The 16,160-nt window shown below is 58.0% G+C and overlaps 2 protein-coding genes across 6 annotated transcripts; one reads left to right on the top strand and one right to left on the bottom strand.

Moving 5' to 3' along the window:
* Positions 1-2,050: 2,050 nt before the first annotated feature.
* On the top strand, positions 2,051-6,859 carry CRB3 (crumbs cell polarity complex component 3). Of its 3 annotated transcripts, none has more exons than XM_036120670.2 (5): positions 2,058-2,203; positions 2,418-2,593; positions 3,352-3,425; positions 3,750-3,893; positions 4,242-6,859. In XM_036120670.2, exons 2-5 carry the CDS (start codon positions 2,512-2,514, stop codon positions 4,311-4,313), a joined length of 372 nt encoding a protein of 123 aa, XP_035976563.2. In that variant the 5' UTR covers positions 2,058-2,203; positions 2,418-2,511; the 3' UTR covers positions 4,314-6,859. The 3 variants fall into 3 exon arrangements, with proteins under 3 accessions (XP_077912896.1, XP_035976563.2, XP_035976562.2); XM_036120669.2 differs by having other exon boundaries at positions 2,059-2,195; XM_078056770.1 differs by having other exon boundaries at positions 2,051-2,195; positions 3,750-6,859.
* DENND1C (DENN domain containing 1C) lies at positions 4,760-13,260 on the bottom strand. Of its 3 annotated transcripts, XM_036120649.2 has the most exons (23): positions 13,133-13,260; positions 11,902-11,966; positions 11,777-11,820; positions 11,604-11,653; positions 11,258-11,377; positions 11,104-11,173; positions 10,851-10,925; positions 10,677-10,742; positions 10,536-10,589; positions 10,315-10,425; positions 9,427-9,527; positions 9,276-9,321; positions 9,046-9,147; positions 8,832-8,957; positions 8,309-8,413; positions 7,412-7,502; positions 7,285-7,325; positions 6,991-7,062; positions 6,343-6,387; positions 6,168-6,275; positions 5,886-5,953; positions 5,527-5,734; positions 4,760-5,428 (listed from the first exon to the last, which is right to left on the bottom strand). In XM_036120649.2, exons 1-23 carry the CDS (start codon positions 13,147-13,149, stop codon positions 4,814-4,816), a joined length of 2,400 nt encoding a protein of 799 aa, XP_035976542.2. In that variant the 5' UTR covers positions 13,150-13,260; the 3' UTR covers positions 4,760-4,813. The 3 variants fall into 3 exon arrangements, with proteins under 3 accessions (XP_035976542.2, XP_077912852.1, XP_077912860.1); XM_078056726.1 differs by lacking the exon at positions 6,991-7,062; XM_078056734.1 differs by lacking the exon at positions 11,777-11,820 and having other exon boundaries at positions 13,133-13,237.
* Positions 13,261-16,160: the final 2,900 nt, after the last annotated feature.

Here is a 16,160-nt window from a genome sequence, read left to right as displayed (position 1 = left end):
CTTTCCACTTGACCTCCCTCCCCTACGATTTCTCTTTAGGCGCTAAAGTTCTCGTTTTTCCCAGACATGCTCAAGAACCAACCTTACATCATCTAGCCCTCCATCTGCCCGCGCGCTCATTTCACATTCCCCACTCGCCCACAGAAACAGAAAATCAGGAAGCTGTGCTTTCTCCCTGAAACCCTGCATCCCGCCCGCCAGCCTTCCTTTTCGGTCCCACTCAGACTGGGAAACGGAAGATCAACGTGCGGCTTGGCTGCAAAGTCGGTTTCCTATTGGCCAGAGCTGCCTGAGCTGCGCCCGCCCGCCCCACCTGGGCGGGGCTTCCGCGGCGGCCCTGCGCTGCCTTGGGCCCCGGCGGCTTCGGGCTGGCTGGGCAGTCTTAAAGAGGCCGCGGCCTGATCCAGTCGCTGGGCTGACTGCTCTCTCCAGACCAACCTGCGGATCTCAGTGTCGCAGGCGCGAGTGCCGATGAAGACCGGGAAGCCGAGCGCTGGAGGCGGGGCACCAGCCTGTCGTGCTCGCTGCACCTGCCGAAAGTCCCTCCCACTAATTTCGGGCGCAGTTTCTTGAGTCACCATTAGGGGGAGGGGCGGCCAGACCACTTGGCGAAAAATAATAACAACTAACATTGATTCACGGCGTTGCACAATCCAGGCCTTTTACTCACCCCTCACGTCATCCTCGCCAAAACCCTATAAGGTAGGTGGGACTGGCTTTCCCACTTCACAGATGAGGAAACAGAAGGTTAAACTGCTCTACCCAGGCCACATGCCCAGTAAGCGGCAAAGCGGGGATTTAACCAGACCTGGAATTCTTACCCATCGCTCTATACTCTAAAAGTGATTCATTTCCCCTTAACCATTACTCTTCACCCTAGAGTCCCCAGGGGGTGGAGGTCTTATTATCACCGTCCTTTATCGAAAAGTACAGCCTCACCGAGGGCACGTTTAGTTTTGCCCAAACAGGTGTGCTCAAACACACCTGTGAGTCCCAGACAAATGGCCTCTTAGGGAGGTCCTAGTGGCCAGTGGCCCAGATGGCCTCTTAGAGGTCCCCTCACAGATGTTTTCTTTCTTGCAGGTGCCCCACAACATGGGGGATACAGATGTTTTCCCAGAGAAATGCCCCAAACAGGCATTTTCTCACAAATACATCCCTGACAGGTGGGCCTCAATTCACATGAGCCTCTGTCCTGCCCACCCCCCCCACTGAAGCTCCCAGGTGCTTCAATATGAGTGTGCCTCATGCACATGTTGTCAGGTCTTTTTTCATTCGATCTCAATTCCATGCAGATGTTCCTCATACGAGGCTATTTCCTTCATTTCACAGGTGTCTTTCTCAACAGAAATCCACCCAGGAATGCATTATACAGCTCCCCTCTGCCCCCACACATAGGTATGTTGCAGTTAAGTATACACCCGTCTGGGTACGTTTCCATATACCTGGGTCCTATAAGGTGTACTAAAATGCAGGCGTGTCGCGTACAGGTCTTTCCAATACATTTCCACACAGGAATTCCTCATACAAGAGTTGTTCCATTTCATGGGTGAGCCATGCAGATGCGTTTCCAAAGCAAATGTATCCTACACCAGAGTGCCTCAGTCGGGTGTTTGTTATAATGCGGGTGTGTTCTATACAGCTGTTTTCCACACAGGTGTGCTTCCATTCAGCTCTACACCAAATAGATGTGATTCAATGCAGATGTCTCCCATAGGTGTTCTTACATATCCACGCAAATGTCTTCTATACAGGTTGGCTCCTAGGCAGGTGTGTACCACACGGGTGTGTCTTTATTAAGGGCCTGCCCCAGACGGGCGTGCCCCATGCACCAGTGTCTCCATGCCCGGTTTGTCTCCACACTTGTGCGATCCTACAGATGGCCCGCAATATAGGTGGGAGGTCCCTCTTACACCTGCGCGCTTGCGCCCCTTTTTACTCTTCGGTATCGTAGAGTTGGGTTCCCGTTACAGGTGCGTCCCGGGCGCGGTCCCACCCCCGTTTGGCTCCGCCCTCTCGCTTAGGCTCAGGTGCACAAGCCGGAAGTGTGCTCCTCTCCCAGGTGAGTGACTAAACTTTCCGGGTCACGTGAGCGGGCGGAGCTGGAGGAGTCCGAGCTACCGACGGACGCACCGAGGGTTCGAGCCAGGGACCCGGACCGGGAACCTGAACAAGGTCGAGGACGGCTGGGCCAGGTAGGGAGGTAGGACGCGCGGCTTGGTCTGCCACCCCTTCCCCCCTTCCGCTTCCCTTTCCCCAGCCCAGGAACGCGCCGCCTCGAGTTAATCTTTAATCTCTGACCTCTGGCGGCGGGGGCGGGGCGCGACTGCGGGGTGCCCTGGGCGGGTCATCCCTCCCCTGGGCCTGCGCCCGGGTCTAGCCCCCTCCCCCACGCCACTCTCTTTCTCCCGCCCCAGGTGCCGGCTCGCAGGTACCCCCGGCCCGAGATGCGGTAGAAGCAGCGCGCGCGAGAAGCCCGGTCCCCGGTGCCACCAGCCCGTCGCCCGGCCCATGGCGAGCCCCGGCCTGGGGCTGCTTCTGGCGCTCGGCCTGCCGCTGCTGCCGGCCCGCTGGGGCCGGGCCTGGGGGCAAAGTAGGTACCGGCTAGAGGTTGGGGGGGCGCGGGGCGGGGCTTAGAAGCGCGGGTTACCTGGGCCCTGGAGAGGTCAAGAACTGGGGAGCGGTCATGGGATACCTTGAGAGGAGTCTACAGGGTCGGTCAGGGGTAGGGGCTTCCTTGGACGATTGGAGTTGGTGTAGAATTCCTGAGTTCCTGAGGAAGGCGGAATTGTGGGCTGGGGAGAGGAGCCTGTGTACCTGAGTCTCAGTGTGGTTGAAGTGTTTTGAGCGGACTGGGAGCCAGGAGGAGGCCTGCCTGGGCGGAGGCCTCTGATCCCAGGTTGACCAGGCTGGTCATAGGTGTGGACCCAACCATTTAGTCCTTCTATTTCAGTTTCTGGAGCCTGGGGGGGAGGTGTGAGTCAGACACTCCAGGGAAACGCAGGATCCACCCAGATCCCTAAGGGCCGAGGGAGGGCTGGAGAGGTGGTGGGGGGAGGGCAGGGTCCGGCTTCCAGACACCATCCATTATAGCAGACCCCAACTCAGCACAAACTGCAAACTACTGTAGGCTGATTGCTCACTGCTGGGCTTTGCTGGGTTGGGGGTGGCTAAAGGAGCAGAAACGACTGGGCCAGCCCCTGCATGCAGGGCACCCACAGTCTCTACCAGAATGGAAGACTCAGAAAAGCAGAGTTCTAACTGAGAGATGCCCAAGGAAGGTGCATTTGTGCCAAGATGGGAAGGATAGATAAGGATTAATTTGTCCTCTCTACCCGCCCCCCCTCACAGCGCTGGACCCCCCTATAAATGAGAACGGCACCATTACACCCTCTGACCCAGGCTCTGGCTCCAATGGGGCCCTGGTGAGTTGGGGTTTTATGCAGGAGGAGGGCAACAGCAATGTTACTCAGGTATCCCACATGAAGCAGGTGAAGGGGCCCAGACTCCCAGAGGTGGCAGGTGCTTGGGAGGGGGATCCCAGGCATGGCAGGTGGGAGCCTGGGAGCCCCACATGTGATTGATGGGAATCGGGAATCCTGGATGGAGGTACCATACCCCCAAAAATGGCAGGCGTTGTGGGGTGGGAGGTTGGTGGGGGGGGGGGCATTAGGAGCCCTGGATGCTTCTCAGGTGAGGGTGGACAGAATCTCCTGGCTCAGGTGGGCAACCTGTCCCCTCTACTGCAGTCTCAGGCTGCCATCACTGCCATCATTGTGGTCTTCTCCCTCCTGGCCGCCCTGCTTCTGGCCGTGGGGCTGGTGTTGCTGGTGCGAAAACTGCGTGAGAAGAGGCAGACAGAGGGCACCTACCGGCCCAGCAGCGAGGAGCAGGTGGGTGCCCGCGTGCCGCCGCCCCCCAACCTCAAGCTGCCGCCTGAGGAGCGGCTCATCTGAACGCTGGGGCCTGCTGCAGCTGCCACAACTGCCTAGGACCACCCAGTGCTCGCTCACACACAGCAGCTGCCACCAAGACAACAGCCTCTGATGGTCCAGGAGGACTTGGGGGGGCCACGGGGCACCTGCCTGGCAGGCTCGGTGAAGCATGCCGCCTCTGCTTGACTCTGCCTGCAGTTGGGGGTGCCGGGGCTGGGGGCCCGCCTCCGCGCTTGCTGCCCCATCTCCGCTCGGCCGTCTGTCCTGCTGCCACACAGGCCCGACAAATCCTCTCCTTTCTTTCAGTTCAACCATGCAGCCGAGGCCCGGGCTCCCCAGGACTCCAAGGAGACAGTGCGGGGCTGCCTGCCCATCTAGGTCTCCTTTTCTATCCATCTGCCTTGCTGTGTGACCTTGGGGGAAGGCAGAGCCCTCTCTGGGCAGTCAAACCTAGCCAGTGCTTAAGAATAGAAGGGAAGAAGGTGCTTTAAAGACTCTGTCCCTGAGGGTGAGGAAGAGTGTGCTGCTCACATTTTATATATATACATGCAGTCAGCAGTGAGATGTAATAAAACCTTTTTCTTCTTGAGCTGATGGGGGCAGGAATTAGTCTAGATGGAGGGAACAAACTCAGGACTCACAGGCTGTTGAGAGATGAATTGTAAGGTTGCAAGGATCCTAGGGCTGGGAGGGCTTCCTGGAAGGGAGGGGCTTCCAGCTGCACCTGAGAGCCAGCTGGAGGCTGCCCCAGGAGGAAGGTAGTGGATGGGGTACGTTTCTGAGCAGAGAGAGGGCCCCCAGATAAACTCACCAGGAAAACCAGCTTTGGGTTCTTGTGCTTTATTGAAGGATTGTGGTCTCCTACAGGACCCAGATTCTTAACCTTCAAAACACTTTTTAAGCTCAGTGACTCTGGGCCGGCTCCTAGCCTGGGGCTCCAGCCAGTCGTTGGCAGGTGCAGCAGGGGATCTGAGGGCTCCCGGCCCCTCCGGGAGCTGGAAGTGAGCATCCTCTGCCAGCAGGACCTCAGAGGGCTGGGATCTGGGGTTCTCTGGGGAACCAGGATCTGAGGAAGAATCAAGGGGTTGGGATGTCCAGGTAATATCCAAGTTGGGCTTTGTGGGGACCAGAAGTTGGGGGCTTTCTGGAGGGCTGGAGTGGGTGGGTGCTGTGGAGAGCTGGGCACAGGGGCTTTCCTGGGCTCTGGGATCTTCAGCTGCCTTGGGGGAAGGGGAGAGATGTAGGATTAGAAGACGGGACTCAGGGTCCCCTTGGCTGCTTGGGTCCGCAGAAGCTGGTGAGGATGGGGGTGGAAGGATGATTTCTTGGCTGGCCTCCAAGGCTGGCCGGGAAGTAGGGTCCTTTGAGGAGGTCATGGCATCCAAAGGCTGGAGGGTTTGCAGAGATGGCAGGTCGGCAGGTAGGGACAGGGGCTGAGGCTCTGGTGGTTTTTCCTCGTCTGGTTGCCATCTTGATCTTCCTGGTATGTCAGGCTGGGTAGGGGTGGGGAGATGGGCAAGTTGCTGGCCTTCAGATGCTGTAGGGGCTGGGAAGTCAGATGGGCCAGTGGGGGAGGACTAGGGGCTCTCACCAAGCTGAAGCAGCTGTCCGGGTCCCCTCTGTGGCAGCAGTCCAAGCTCTGGCTGGGCCGCAGGCTGCCCGTCCTGCTGGCTCCCATGCTCAGACTGTCCAGAATCTCACTCAGCAAATCCAGTTCTTCTCCGGACCCCAGGAAACTGTTGTCAAGAGCTTCCTCTGCGCATGGGTCCCGGGCATCCTCAGGGCTCAGAGCAGGTGCCCTGGGTAAGGATGGGCAGCCTCAGATGTCTGCCCAAGACCCCCGGTCCTGATTGGACTGCTCTGGAGGTTCTTGAGTTTAGGGACCATCCTCCCCATCAGTCCTGGCCTCCCACTTCCAACATTGCCGCCTCCCCAGCCTTTGAGCCTTACCCCTCCTCTAGGGACACAGAAGGTCTCTCCTCCAGCCGCCTTCTCCTGCTGGGGCGAAGGGGCCGGTTCTGCAAAGGACAGATTTGGAGGGCGGGGCTTCAGGAACTACAGAATCGGGTTTCTGGAGGAGGGTGAGTGTTAAGTGGGCACCACATACTGGGGTAGGTGAGCAGGTGAGTGAGATGTCTGGGTGGAGACAGAATGGGAGGAGGACTAGGTGGTAATTCCAGGTGTGAGCATTTGCGGTGGGGTGTGTGTGTGTGTGCGGGGGGACACACTTACCTTTCCAAAGTGCTGGGTGATAGGCAGGCGCTGCTGCAGACGATCTGAGCGGCTGGTTAGGGACAGGGCTCTCAGGGACCCCCCCCTTTGCAGGCCAGAGTTCCCATCCTAAGAAGAGGGTGGGTAAGCCAGGAGCCCCTTCTTCATTGCCCCAGCCATTGGCCACTGGTCTTACCTTGTACGTCAGAAGGCTCTGCACACCCTTCAAGCCGCTCTTGGCCTATGGAGGAGCCAAAAGAGAATTAGATTCCACGGTGATTTGACCCTGAGCATTTGAGAACTCAGCTCTCCATCCCGCAGGACAACTGTCTTGCCATCTGTTCACGTTTGTGCCTCACAGATGGTCACGGTTTTCCATGCACCACGTAAGAAGTCAACACAAACTCACCCCTTGCCTAATGCAAAAGGAGTATTCCTAGGGGACCATAACCACTGAATGAAATGGGGAGTGGCAAAAACGGAACATTGTAAAAATGTATCAGCATTCAAAAGCCAGGCAACCGAATAAAATCTAAGTTTGGAGCTGCAGACGTTGACCACAGGAAACTTCTGGGACTGTAATGTCTGAGGACAAAACATGTTCACCAACGAATCTGGGTTGTCACTTTCAAATAGGGAAGCAATGATCCTGACAAAAATGAGTAGGTAAATGGAGAATAAAAGCCGGAAGACTTGTTAATGGTTTAACGCTGGTTCGGTTCTGATAAAAATGTTTGCACTTTAAATGGGGGGTTAAAATGTCCTGTCCCCATGAGGGTTTGAAATGTGCCTTGTCCCCTTGTCTTTGTCACCCCAGTAAGTGGCCTATCTAATGTAGCCTCACCGAGCGGTACATGTTTTTGACAGCTGGTTGGGTCTTGGCCTTGACCGAATGCAGGAGGGCACCACCACCTTTCTGGGGAGAGAGAATGGCAAGGGAGAGAGACTTGCTACCCTGGGGTTACCCCAGACTCCCCCTCCCCACCCCAGCTGTGTGATGCTGGACAAGCCCCTCTCCCTAGCCAAGTCTCAATTTCTTCACTTCTGTCTATAAATGTGCATAATGATGACCCTGGAGACTGTTCCGGAGCTAAGTTAATCCAATAATAAACACTAAACAAGTGTTCGGTGTTACTACCTTTAGGTTGTCTGCCCAGAGCTGGTAGGAGCGAAGAGTGCCTGCAATGAGGAGAGCTGGTCATGGCTGGTGGGCTGAGGCTGGGGTACTGGTGGGGCGGGGGTTCCGGCCTAGGCACAGGGCTCACCTGAGGCGGCGTCGCTGCAGGTGATCTCCTGCTCGAAGAGATCTGAGAAGCCCTCTCCTGTGTTCAGCTTCTCCAGTCGGCCTTCGATGAACTGGGGGTGGGCGAAGGGTCAGAAAGGGCTGCCACCAACACATCTGAATTCGAGGACTCAGGATTCTGCTGGCCCTACCCATGCAGAAGCCATCCCTGGCCCCTCCAGGGACTCACCCCTAGGACTCGGGAGTCTGGAGCCACCTCAGGAAGCCAGAAGCCCAACCCTCTCCCCCGCCACCCCAGTCAGGACCTGTCAGGGACCAGATCCCGCCCCTCATAGGGACCCGGAAGTCGGACTCTGACACTCCTGACCGGCTCCCCACTCCTTTCAGTGATCCTGGAAGAAGTCGACCTCACCTTCAGGGACCCGAGAACCCATCCCTGCACAGATGTGCCCTAGAGTTCTATCCACCTCCCAAGAACCCAGGAATCCGGCTCCACTTCTCCCCCGTGTCCCTGTAACCCGGGAGTCCCCGCCCGCCTCCTCCCCCGCAAGGGGAGTGCACACTCGGGACACACCCCTTTCAGAGTCCCGCACGTACACCCACTCCCGCCCCGGATGCTCCATCCTTAGGGACCCAGGGATTTAATCCCACCTCAATCTCCCCAGGAACCTGGGAGTAGATCTTATCCCCCAGGAGTCAGGGGCTCCCATCTTTAGGGAAACGGTAGTGCAGTCATGCCTCCCCCACCCGGGGACCTTGAAGGGTGGGACCCCGCCGGACCGACTCTAGTCTCCCCTATAGGACTCGGGCTTCCGTCCCGGTAGCTCCGGCTCGCCCCCCAGGGACCCAGGATTTTCAGCTCCAGCCCCGCCCTAGCCCCGCCCCCGGCCTCGGCCCCGCCCTCACGGTTCTGGCGCACCTGTTTGAACAGCTGCAGGTGCACAGCCCGCCGATGGAAGGCCTGCAGGGGCGCCCCAGGCTTCTGGGCCAAGAAGGCTTCTTCGCTGAAGGTCACAGGCTGGCCCTAGAAGAAAGACCCTGAACTTCCCATCTGAACTTTCGTGGCTCTCCTGGACCCCAGCTATCTCCCTTATTCTATCATATGTCTATGCAGCAAACGTAAAATGGGACCATAATGGTATGTGTCTCATCATACACTTGTGAGCATTAAACGAGATATAGTGACAGTAAAACCTAGCATTCAGCGAGTGCTCCCGATGTGCTAGGCACTATGCAAACATTTTGCATATGCCCATTCACTGACTCACATGACCCTTTTGTGTGGGTACTAGTGGGATCCCATTTTGCAGATGAGCAAACAGAGGCACAGAGTAAGCACTCCATAAAGGCTAGGTATTATTATCATTAATTATTATTATTATTATTATTATTAATCCTTCAGGGACCCACAAGGCCTCTCCCTTGGCCTCCCGGCTGCTCACCGGGCTGCAGATGAGCGCATCGCGGTAACCCCCGAAGAGCAGGGCCTGGGCTTTGAGGAAGAGACGGGACACCCCTTCCCCCGGCGCCAGCGCAACCTTCCTTAGCTGAAGCCTCAGCAGGGACACCTGGGGGACAAGGGGAGGCTGTGAGCCGGCAGATGTGGGGCCTTGGCCTCCTCGGCGCGGCAGGAGCACAGAAGGGGGTCACACTGACCACGTCTGGGGGCAACGCTTGCACGTCGTCGAAGGGCGTCTCCAAGGTATTGGAGTCCACGTTCATCACCACGACCTCCTCCAGGGCTTTCTCCCGCACTCTCTGCGTCGGGGAGTGGGGGTGGGGACGGCCGCTCAGAGCCCGAGGATCTCTGGCAGGGGCGGTTATTTGGGGATGCAGGAGGAGGGGAATCCCGTCCGCCGCTGCGATCCCGGTCTGCTCCCACTCACCTCGGCGAGACTGGAGTGCACTCCGATGAGGTAGGGCATGGGCGCACTGCAGACGACCGAGGGGACAGGGTCATGCAGGCGCCGCCCCACAGTCTCCAGGACCCCAGGCCTCTTCCCCAAGTTCTGCTGCTCCCCGGTCCCCGCCCCTCACCAGCAGTAGTCTAGCAGATGCGGCGGCAGCGTGGGGATCAGTACGTGCTCCCAGTGCATGGGGTACAGGAGGGCGCAGGACGCGTGGACGCACGATGTCAGCTGGGGATACGTAGGGGGCCGTGGAGTCAAGGCCTGGACCCCACCCCCCGACCTCCCCCCACCCCCCGGCCTCCCCCCCTTCCCCAGCTTCAAGGACCCTCTTCTGGACGGTGGCTCTCCCGGCTCCATTTCCCACGTCCCCAGTCTCCTGTCCCTATCTCCCCCTCCTCGCCCCTTCCCCACCCACTACTGGGTAAGAGGTGAAAATTCAAATCCCTTTAGGAATCCTGTGAAGACCAAGAATTCGAGAAATTACAGTGTTTGGAGCTCGTGGGGCCACCACTCAGCAGGTCCCAGTCGCTCCCTTTAGGGGGCGGAGCTAATATGCAACCCTCCGGATCTCTCCCCTCAGGGGTAGAACAGCCCAGTAACTCCACCCTCAAGGAGGCGGAGCTAGAATTCAGCTCCCTTGGTCGCTAGGGGTGGAGCCGGCATTCGTCCTGCACTCGCGACCTCCGCCCTCCGCTTAGGGACGAAACTACAGTTTAGCGCTCCCCGATCCAACCCTCCAGAGGGGCGGAGCCAGTCTTGTTTCGGCCCCTAGTGGGTGGTGTCTGGACTAAGCGCTCCCAGAGAGGGGGCACTACAGCGCGGCCCACTCTGATTCCCCCCCCAGAAGGGCGGAGCCAGGATCCAGCTCAACTCTGATGTTCAAAGGGGCAGAGCCAGGACTTTGCCTCAAGTCTCGCCCAGTGGAATTAGAGCCAGGAATCCGCCCCGCGGTCCCGCCCCCCGAGGGGCGAAGCCAGGCCTTGGCCCCACCCCGGCCCGGCTGGCCCCGCCTCACGGTGCTCAGCTTGCTGGCGATCAGTAGGACCCTTCTTTCCGCCAGGAGCGCGGCGAACAGCCCCACGATGTTCTCGTCGGTCACCGCCACCACCAGCTCCGTTAGGTTCCTCTGAGGGTCGGAGAGAAGCGCTGGGCGCGAGGGACTGCAGGATCCGACAGCCCCTCTGGGTTTCGGGACCTCTCCCCGCCCCCAGGACTCCCTCCCAGGTGTCCACTCACGTTCTCAGGAATGGATGGCAGGCGGCCGGAGTCGGGGGCTACGAAGCAGGAAAGCTGGTGGGGGGCGATGGGCGGGGGCACCGATCAGTCAGGGGTCGGCCTCACCTGGGTGCCCAACCTAACAGGGTCCCCGGTTCTCACCGGCCTGCTGTTCCCGGGAGCAGGGGGAGGGATGCTTTGTGCACTGGAGACTGTCACTCCGTTGCCCTGGGAGAGAGGTGTGGCTGTGTGGTCCTCAGGGCTGGGGTCCTCAGGGTTGGGGCGCCGCCTCCCCATCCACCCGAGGGGGTCACCCAGAAGCTGGGGGCTACTCACCAGCTCGATGGAGGCCTGAGTCCCAGGCAGGGGCTGCTGCAGCAGGCTTAGAAGAAATTCCTCGACCTCAGAGACCTGGGTGGGAGCGGGGTGTCTGAGCCAGGACGTGGGTTGGGGATTCTGACTGGGGCTGAGTGGTCTGGGAGGAGCCGAGGGTCTTAGGTCAGGCCTGGGGGTTCTGAGCCTGGCTGGGGGCTTGGGAGGGTAGGGCTGGGACTCCCACAGGAATAATAAGAAGGGGGACTGGTCTCACTTGGTCCTGGGCCAGGAGATCGCCCACTGTGTTCAGCAGCTTGTAGAACACCTCAAACCAAGGCAGGTGGCTGTGGGGAGAAGATATAGGTTCTATGAAGTACCCCTAGGCCAAGGCCCTTCCCACCCCCACCCCAGAGCCCCATACCCCACACCTGAGGATGCAGAGGCAACTGTGGGCACCAGCCCGGAGGTGGCAGAAACCAAATCGGCGGGTGCCGCTCAGGTCGGTGAGGGCGAAGGTGAAATGCTGTACCGCTGGGCTGGGGGGCTCCCTGCAGGTGGGAAAGGCTCTCAGAAACCTGAGGGTCCCAGCTCCCTGATCCGTCCCCCGCCAACACTCCTAGTACTGTGTCCACCAGTCTGAGGCTCTGGGTGTACAGGTTCTTAGTTGTCAGGGTCCCTGAGTGCCTGAGTCCCTGGGTCCCTGGTTGTTTGAATCCTGGGGGTCTCTGAGAGTTCTGAGTCCTGTGGTCCTTGAGTGTCTGCTTGCATCCGTACCTTTCCACATCAAAGGGGAAGCAGAATTTAGGCACTGTCTGCATGGCCTCCTGGGGATGGAGAGAAGCACACGCTGCTTGACCACCCAGGTCGGGCCCCACCCCTGGCCAAGACAGTCTCTTCCCCTAGGGGGACTGGCCCGGTCCCGGGGAGCAAAGAGCCAGCCTGCATACCTGGTCCCTGAAGTCTGGGGGGAACTGCCGCAGGATGGGGGGATCTGCAGGAGAGCAGGCTTCTAAGTTCCGGGTCCCAGGCCCGTCCTCCATGTCCCCAGTCCCACCTGATGACCCCAACTCACCCTCCTGCAGGGAGGCAGGGCAGGCTGCTTCAAAGAACCAATCGAACATGGCAGGTGGATCTCCTCTGCGGGACAGGACATGTGGGACATGGCTTAGCGAGTCCAGGGGCTTGCTTCTGTGTATGTGGTCATGTGTACGTGTGTCTGCAACTCCGCGTGTGTGTGTGAGACAGGTGCAAGTGCGTGTGGTGCCCTCAGTGACTTGCGGCAGTGTATATAGGTTGTGTGATGCAGTGTGAACAATGGTGTTGATTGTGTGTGCATGACTGAGCAGTATGGAGCAGAGTGTGAGCGTGACTGTGTGCGTGTGTCTGATTATGTGCTGCGTGACCGGTGTGAGCACTCAGGTGTGTGTGTGTGTGTGTGCATGACCTGTGTGAGCATGCAGGGGTGTGTGTGTGTGTTTGTGATTCTATCCGTGTCTGCCTGACTGTCCAGTGTCCAGTGGGAGTGGGAGTGTGTGCGACCAAGCCAGCGTGAGGATGAATAGCATCCGCAATTTCTTGCATGGCTGCGAGTGTGGCTGGGTCAGTATGTGCGCATCCCTGCGCTCTTCCTGAGAGCGAGAGGCCCTGCCCATGTGTCTCTGTGTGGGAGACTTCATGGTACCCCAGGGGCTGACCCCAAATTTCTCATCAGAGCAAGGAGGGCCGCATGCCCTCGTACTTCTGTGAGCCCTGCACTCTCTGCCGTGCTCCCTCGTCCCCCACTCTGCCCACCCCACAGAGGATGCTGGGACTTGGACTCAGGGGGAGCAACAGTGAGACCTGAAGAGAGGCAGAGGACAGGATGGGGACTGGCTGCAGACACACACAGTCCCCGACACCCTGACACGGGAACCCCCAGCACTTCACCCTCATGCCCACGCGGTCCCACACAAGCGCCCGGGCACAAGGACCCACACAATCTTCTCTCACCTCCTCGTCCCCTGCTGGCCCCCCGAAGCCATGTTCCCCATCTCTCTGATACACCAAGAGGTGCCTGCTCAGAGTTACAGACTTAGGCAGAGCCGGAAGGAGAAAGGGAGAGAGAGAGGGGGAAGAGGGACTGAGAGTGGCCTGAGAGTCGAGTTCACACTGCAGGCCCACTGAGAGACCTGCCCCAGACCCAGCCACCTGCCCTTGTGCCTCACGGCCCCTCCCGGGCCTGCCCTGGCCCAGCTCCCCTGGCCCCAGCCCAGGCCTGCTCTGGGAATCTTGGTCCAGAGAGTCGGGGAGGGTGCAGCTCTTACTCAGCTTTGGATCCCATGGTCCCTGCAGGGCCGCCGGCGGCCGCGGCAGGGCCCTTGCCCCAGGGGTCCTGGGGGCCTGTGCTTGCGCAGGGCTGGGCCCTGAGCCCGCTCAACTTCCTGTGTGGCCGGGAGAGGAAGTTTGACGGGTGACGTCCCAGGAGGGAGGCCCCCGCCCCCACCCGCTGTGAGAGACCCAGGCATCCTGCCTCCCAGCCTTCTGAGGGTAGGGTGTGCATGGGTGGCGGGCTCGGAGGCTAGACCCCCAGCACCGTCCTGCCAGGCCAGGGCACCTCTGGTCCCTGACATCACACCCAAGCCTTCCTCTCTCTGGGACAGCCAAAGATTGACAATTTGCCTAAAATGCTTCCTCTTTCCTCAACTCTTCTTTCCTTTGGCCTATCTGCACTGGCCATTCCCTATAGGACCACCAGAGGGAGCCAGGCTGGAGAGCGGACACAGGGGAACCAGGGAGGTGGACAGACAGCAGACAGAGCGACGTCTCGGACACAAACTGAGGAGTGCAGAGGGACAGCACACATACGGAGCAGTCCTTGCCCAGCCATGTGATGGATGCAGAGGTGACACCAGGTGCAGCCAGAAGACAGTGTCCAGACAGAGACAACAGACCACAGCTGCGGGTACAGACAGGACAGCGGGGATACAGATCTGGACAAGAGACAGAAGCGCAGAGAGCGCACATACAGATAGAGCAGTGACAGAGGGGCAGACATGGTCAGGACCCGGCCACGAGCCGGAGTCATAGCCAGACAGAGTCACACACACGGAGGGAGACACATCCAGACCCCCCCAAGCAGAGCTGCAGACTCAGAAAGAGACAGAATGCAAGTGGACAGATGGCTACATTGTCCTTGGGAAGCACAAGGACACACTTTCAGGCACAAAGGTACCCATGGTCACGCACATACACATAAAATCCCACAGGCAGACTTAGGGAGTCCAAATTCAACAGAGTCTGCAAGACTCCTTAGCCTCCTGAAAGGTCCTGAGAATGTCTGTATGGATATAGGTGTGCATGGGCAAGAATCCGCATGCCTGGCATGTCCCGGGCAGTCTGGAGGTGAAAGTCTGTGTGGCTGTGGGATTTGTGTCTAGTCCATCAGGCTGTGTAAAGATGCTGGTGACTGGGGATTCTCATTCTGTGCGTGTCTGTTGTGACCATGGGTGCAAGGTATTTCCATGCCAAGGAGTGGGGGCTGAGCGGGTGCACAAGCATGTGAACACACACACACACACACATACACACACACCTATAAAGCCTCAGCCAAGACACAGGTGGATGAGGCTAAACAGAGAGCTTGGTGCCCCTTTTCTCTCCAGGGAGGCTGGACCACAACCCAGGGCTGGGGATGCATGGTGCAGAGTTCTTGCCTTTCTCTCTTCTCACACTCTTAGACCTTGCTAGAGACTGAAATGCTTGTGTCCTGCCCCCAATTCACATATTTAATCCCACCCACCCCCAAGATGATGGTATTAGGAGGTGGGGCCGGTGGGAGGTGACCAGGCCATTATGAGACCCCAGAAACCTCCCTCGTCCCTTCTGCCATGTGAGGACATCGTGAGAAAACATCTGTCTCTGTGAACCAGGGAGTGGATCCCCACCGGACATGGAATCTGTCGGTGCCTTGAACTTGGACTTCCAGTCTTGAGAACCACGAGAAATAAGTGTGTGTTGCTTAGAAGCCACCCAGTCTATAGCATTCCTTTATAGCAGCCCTGACGGACTAAGGCCCGGAGTCTGCAGAGACCTCCTGAGTCCCTCTTCGTTTCTGAAATCCACTCCAATTCAGAACAAATGCCCGATGGCACACCAAGGAGATGGGGCTAAAAGAAGAGTTTACGCCCCTGATGTGTGATCTCAGAGTGGGATTCTCTGCGCAGCTCAGTTAGTGCATCCGGAACATAAGTGGGTATGGTGCCTGTCTCACAGATCCATGAAAGCTCAAGAGAGAATTCATGTAAAATGTTTAATATGAGGCCCGAATCAAGCTTTTGATATGCTCTGTCTGTTATTGTGGGAGGAAGGTCAGCTGAGTGATTAAGAAAATGATTTTGGGGGGCGCCTGGGTGGCTCAGTTGGTTAAGCAACTGCCTTCGGCTCAGGTCATGATCCTGGAGTCCCGGGATCGAGTCCCGCATCGGGCTCCCTGCTCGGCAGGGAGTCTGCTTCTCCCTCTCCCGCTTCCCCCCTCTTGTGCTCTCTCTCTCTCAATAAAATAAATAAAATCTTAAAAAAAAAAAAAAGAAAGAAAATGATTTTGGAGTCAGAGAGACCTGGGTTCAAAGGCCTGGCTCTGTTATTTAACATCTGTGGGATCTTAGGCAAGTCATTTGACCTCTCTGTATTAATTATCGATTGCTGTGTAACAAATCACCCCAGAGTTAGTGGCATAAAAGAACATACATTTGGCATCTGACAGTTTCTGTGGGGGCCAGGACTCCGGGCACAGCTTATCGGAATCCTCTACTGCAGGGTCTCTCAGCTGTAGTAAGACCCCCATCAGGCTATGGTCTCATCCGTAGGACCAGGTGGTGAAGGGTCTGCTTTGAAGCTCACTATATGGCTGTTGGCAGGACTGGGTTCCTTGTGGATCGTTGGACTGAGCGTCTCAGGTCCTTGCTGGCTGCTGGCTGGAGGATGCCCCCGGTTCTTTGCCATGTGGACCTTTCCAACATGCTGCTTGCTTCACCACCACAAGCAAGCTGAGAAGGCCACAAAGCTCATCAAGACGGAAGTCCCAGTCTTTTGTAACCTGATCTTGGAAGTGACATCCCAACACCTCTGACATACCCTGTTGGTCAGAAGCCGTCACCGGGTCCTGCCCACACTCAATGGGAGGGGATCACCCAAGGGCATGAGTAGGGGAGATGGGCCTTCTGGGGGGCAATCTGAGAAGCTGCCTTCTGTACTTTCCATGCCTTCGTTCTTCTCACTGTAGAATGAAGAAATCAGGACATCTACAGTGCACTTGCTCATTCATGCAACAAAGAATTACCGAGGGCCTGTGTT

Source organism: Halichoerus grypus, chromosome 1 (genome assembly GCF_964656455.1).
Source record: "Halichoerus grypus chromosome 1, mHalGry1.hap1.1, whole genome shotgun sequence".
NCBI lineage: Eukaryota > Metazoa > Chordata > Mammalia > Carnivora > Phocidae > Halichoerus > Halichoerus grypus.
Note: the sequence above shows the minus strand (reverse complement) of the source record. Positions and strands in the feature narration are given on the sequence as shown.

Coding starts and splice junctions, on each gene's coding strand:
- CRB3 (XM_036120670.2), top strand. CDS start 2,512: ATGGCGAGCCCCGGCCTGGGGCTGCTTCTGGCGCTCGGCCTGCCGCTG. Junction 3,426..3,749: donor CTGGCTCCAATGGGGCCCTG/GTGAGTTGGGGT, acceptor CCTCTACTGCAG/TCTCAGGCTGCCATCACTGC. Junction 3,894..4,241: donor GGCCCAGCAGCGAGGAGCAG/GTGGGTGCCCGC, acceptor CCTTTCTTTCAG/TTCAACCATGCAGCCGAGGC.
- DENND1C (XM_036120649.2), bottom strand. Junction 7,326..7,411: donor CTGCAGCGACGCCGCCTCAG/GTGAGCCCTGTG, acceptor TCCTCATTGCAG/GCACTCTTCGCTCCTACCAG. Junction 5,429..5,526: donor CGGACAGCTGCTTCAGCTTG/GTGAGAGCCCCT, acceptor ACCCCTACCCAG/CCTGACATACCAGGAAGATC.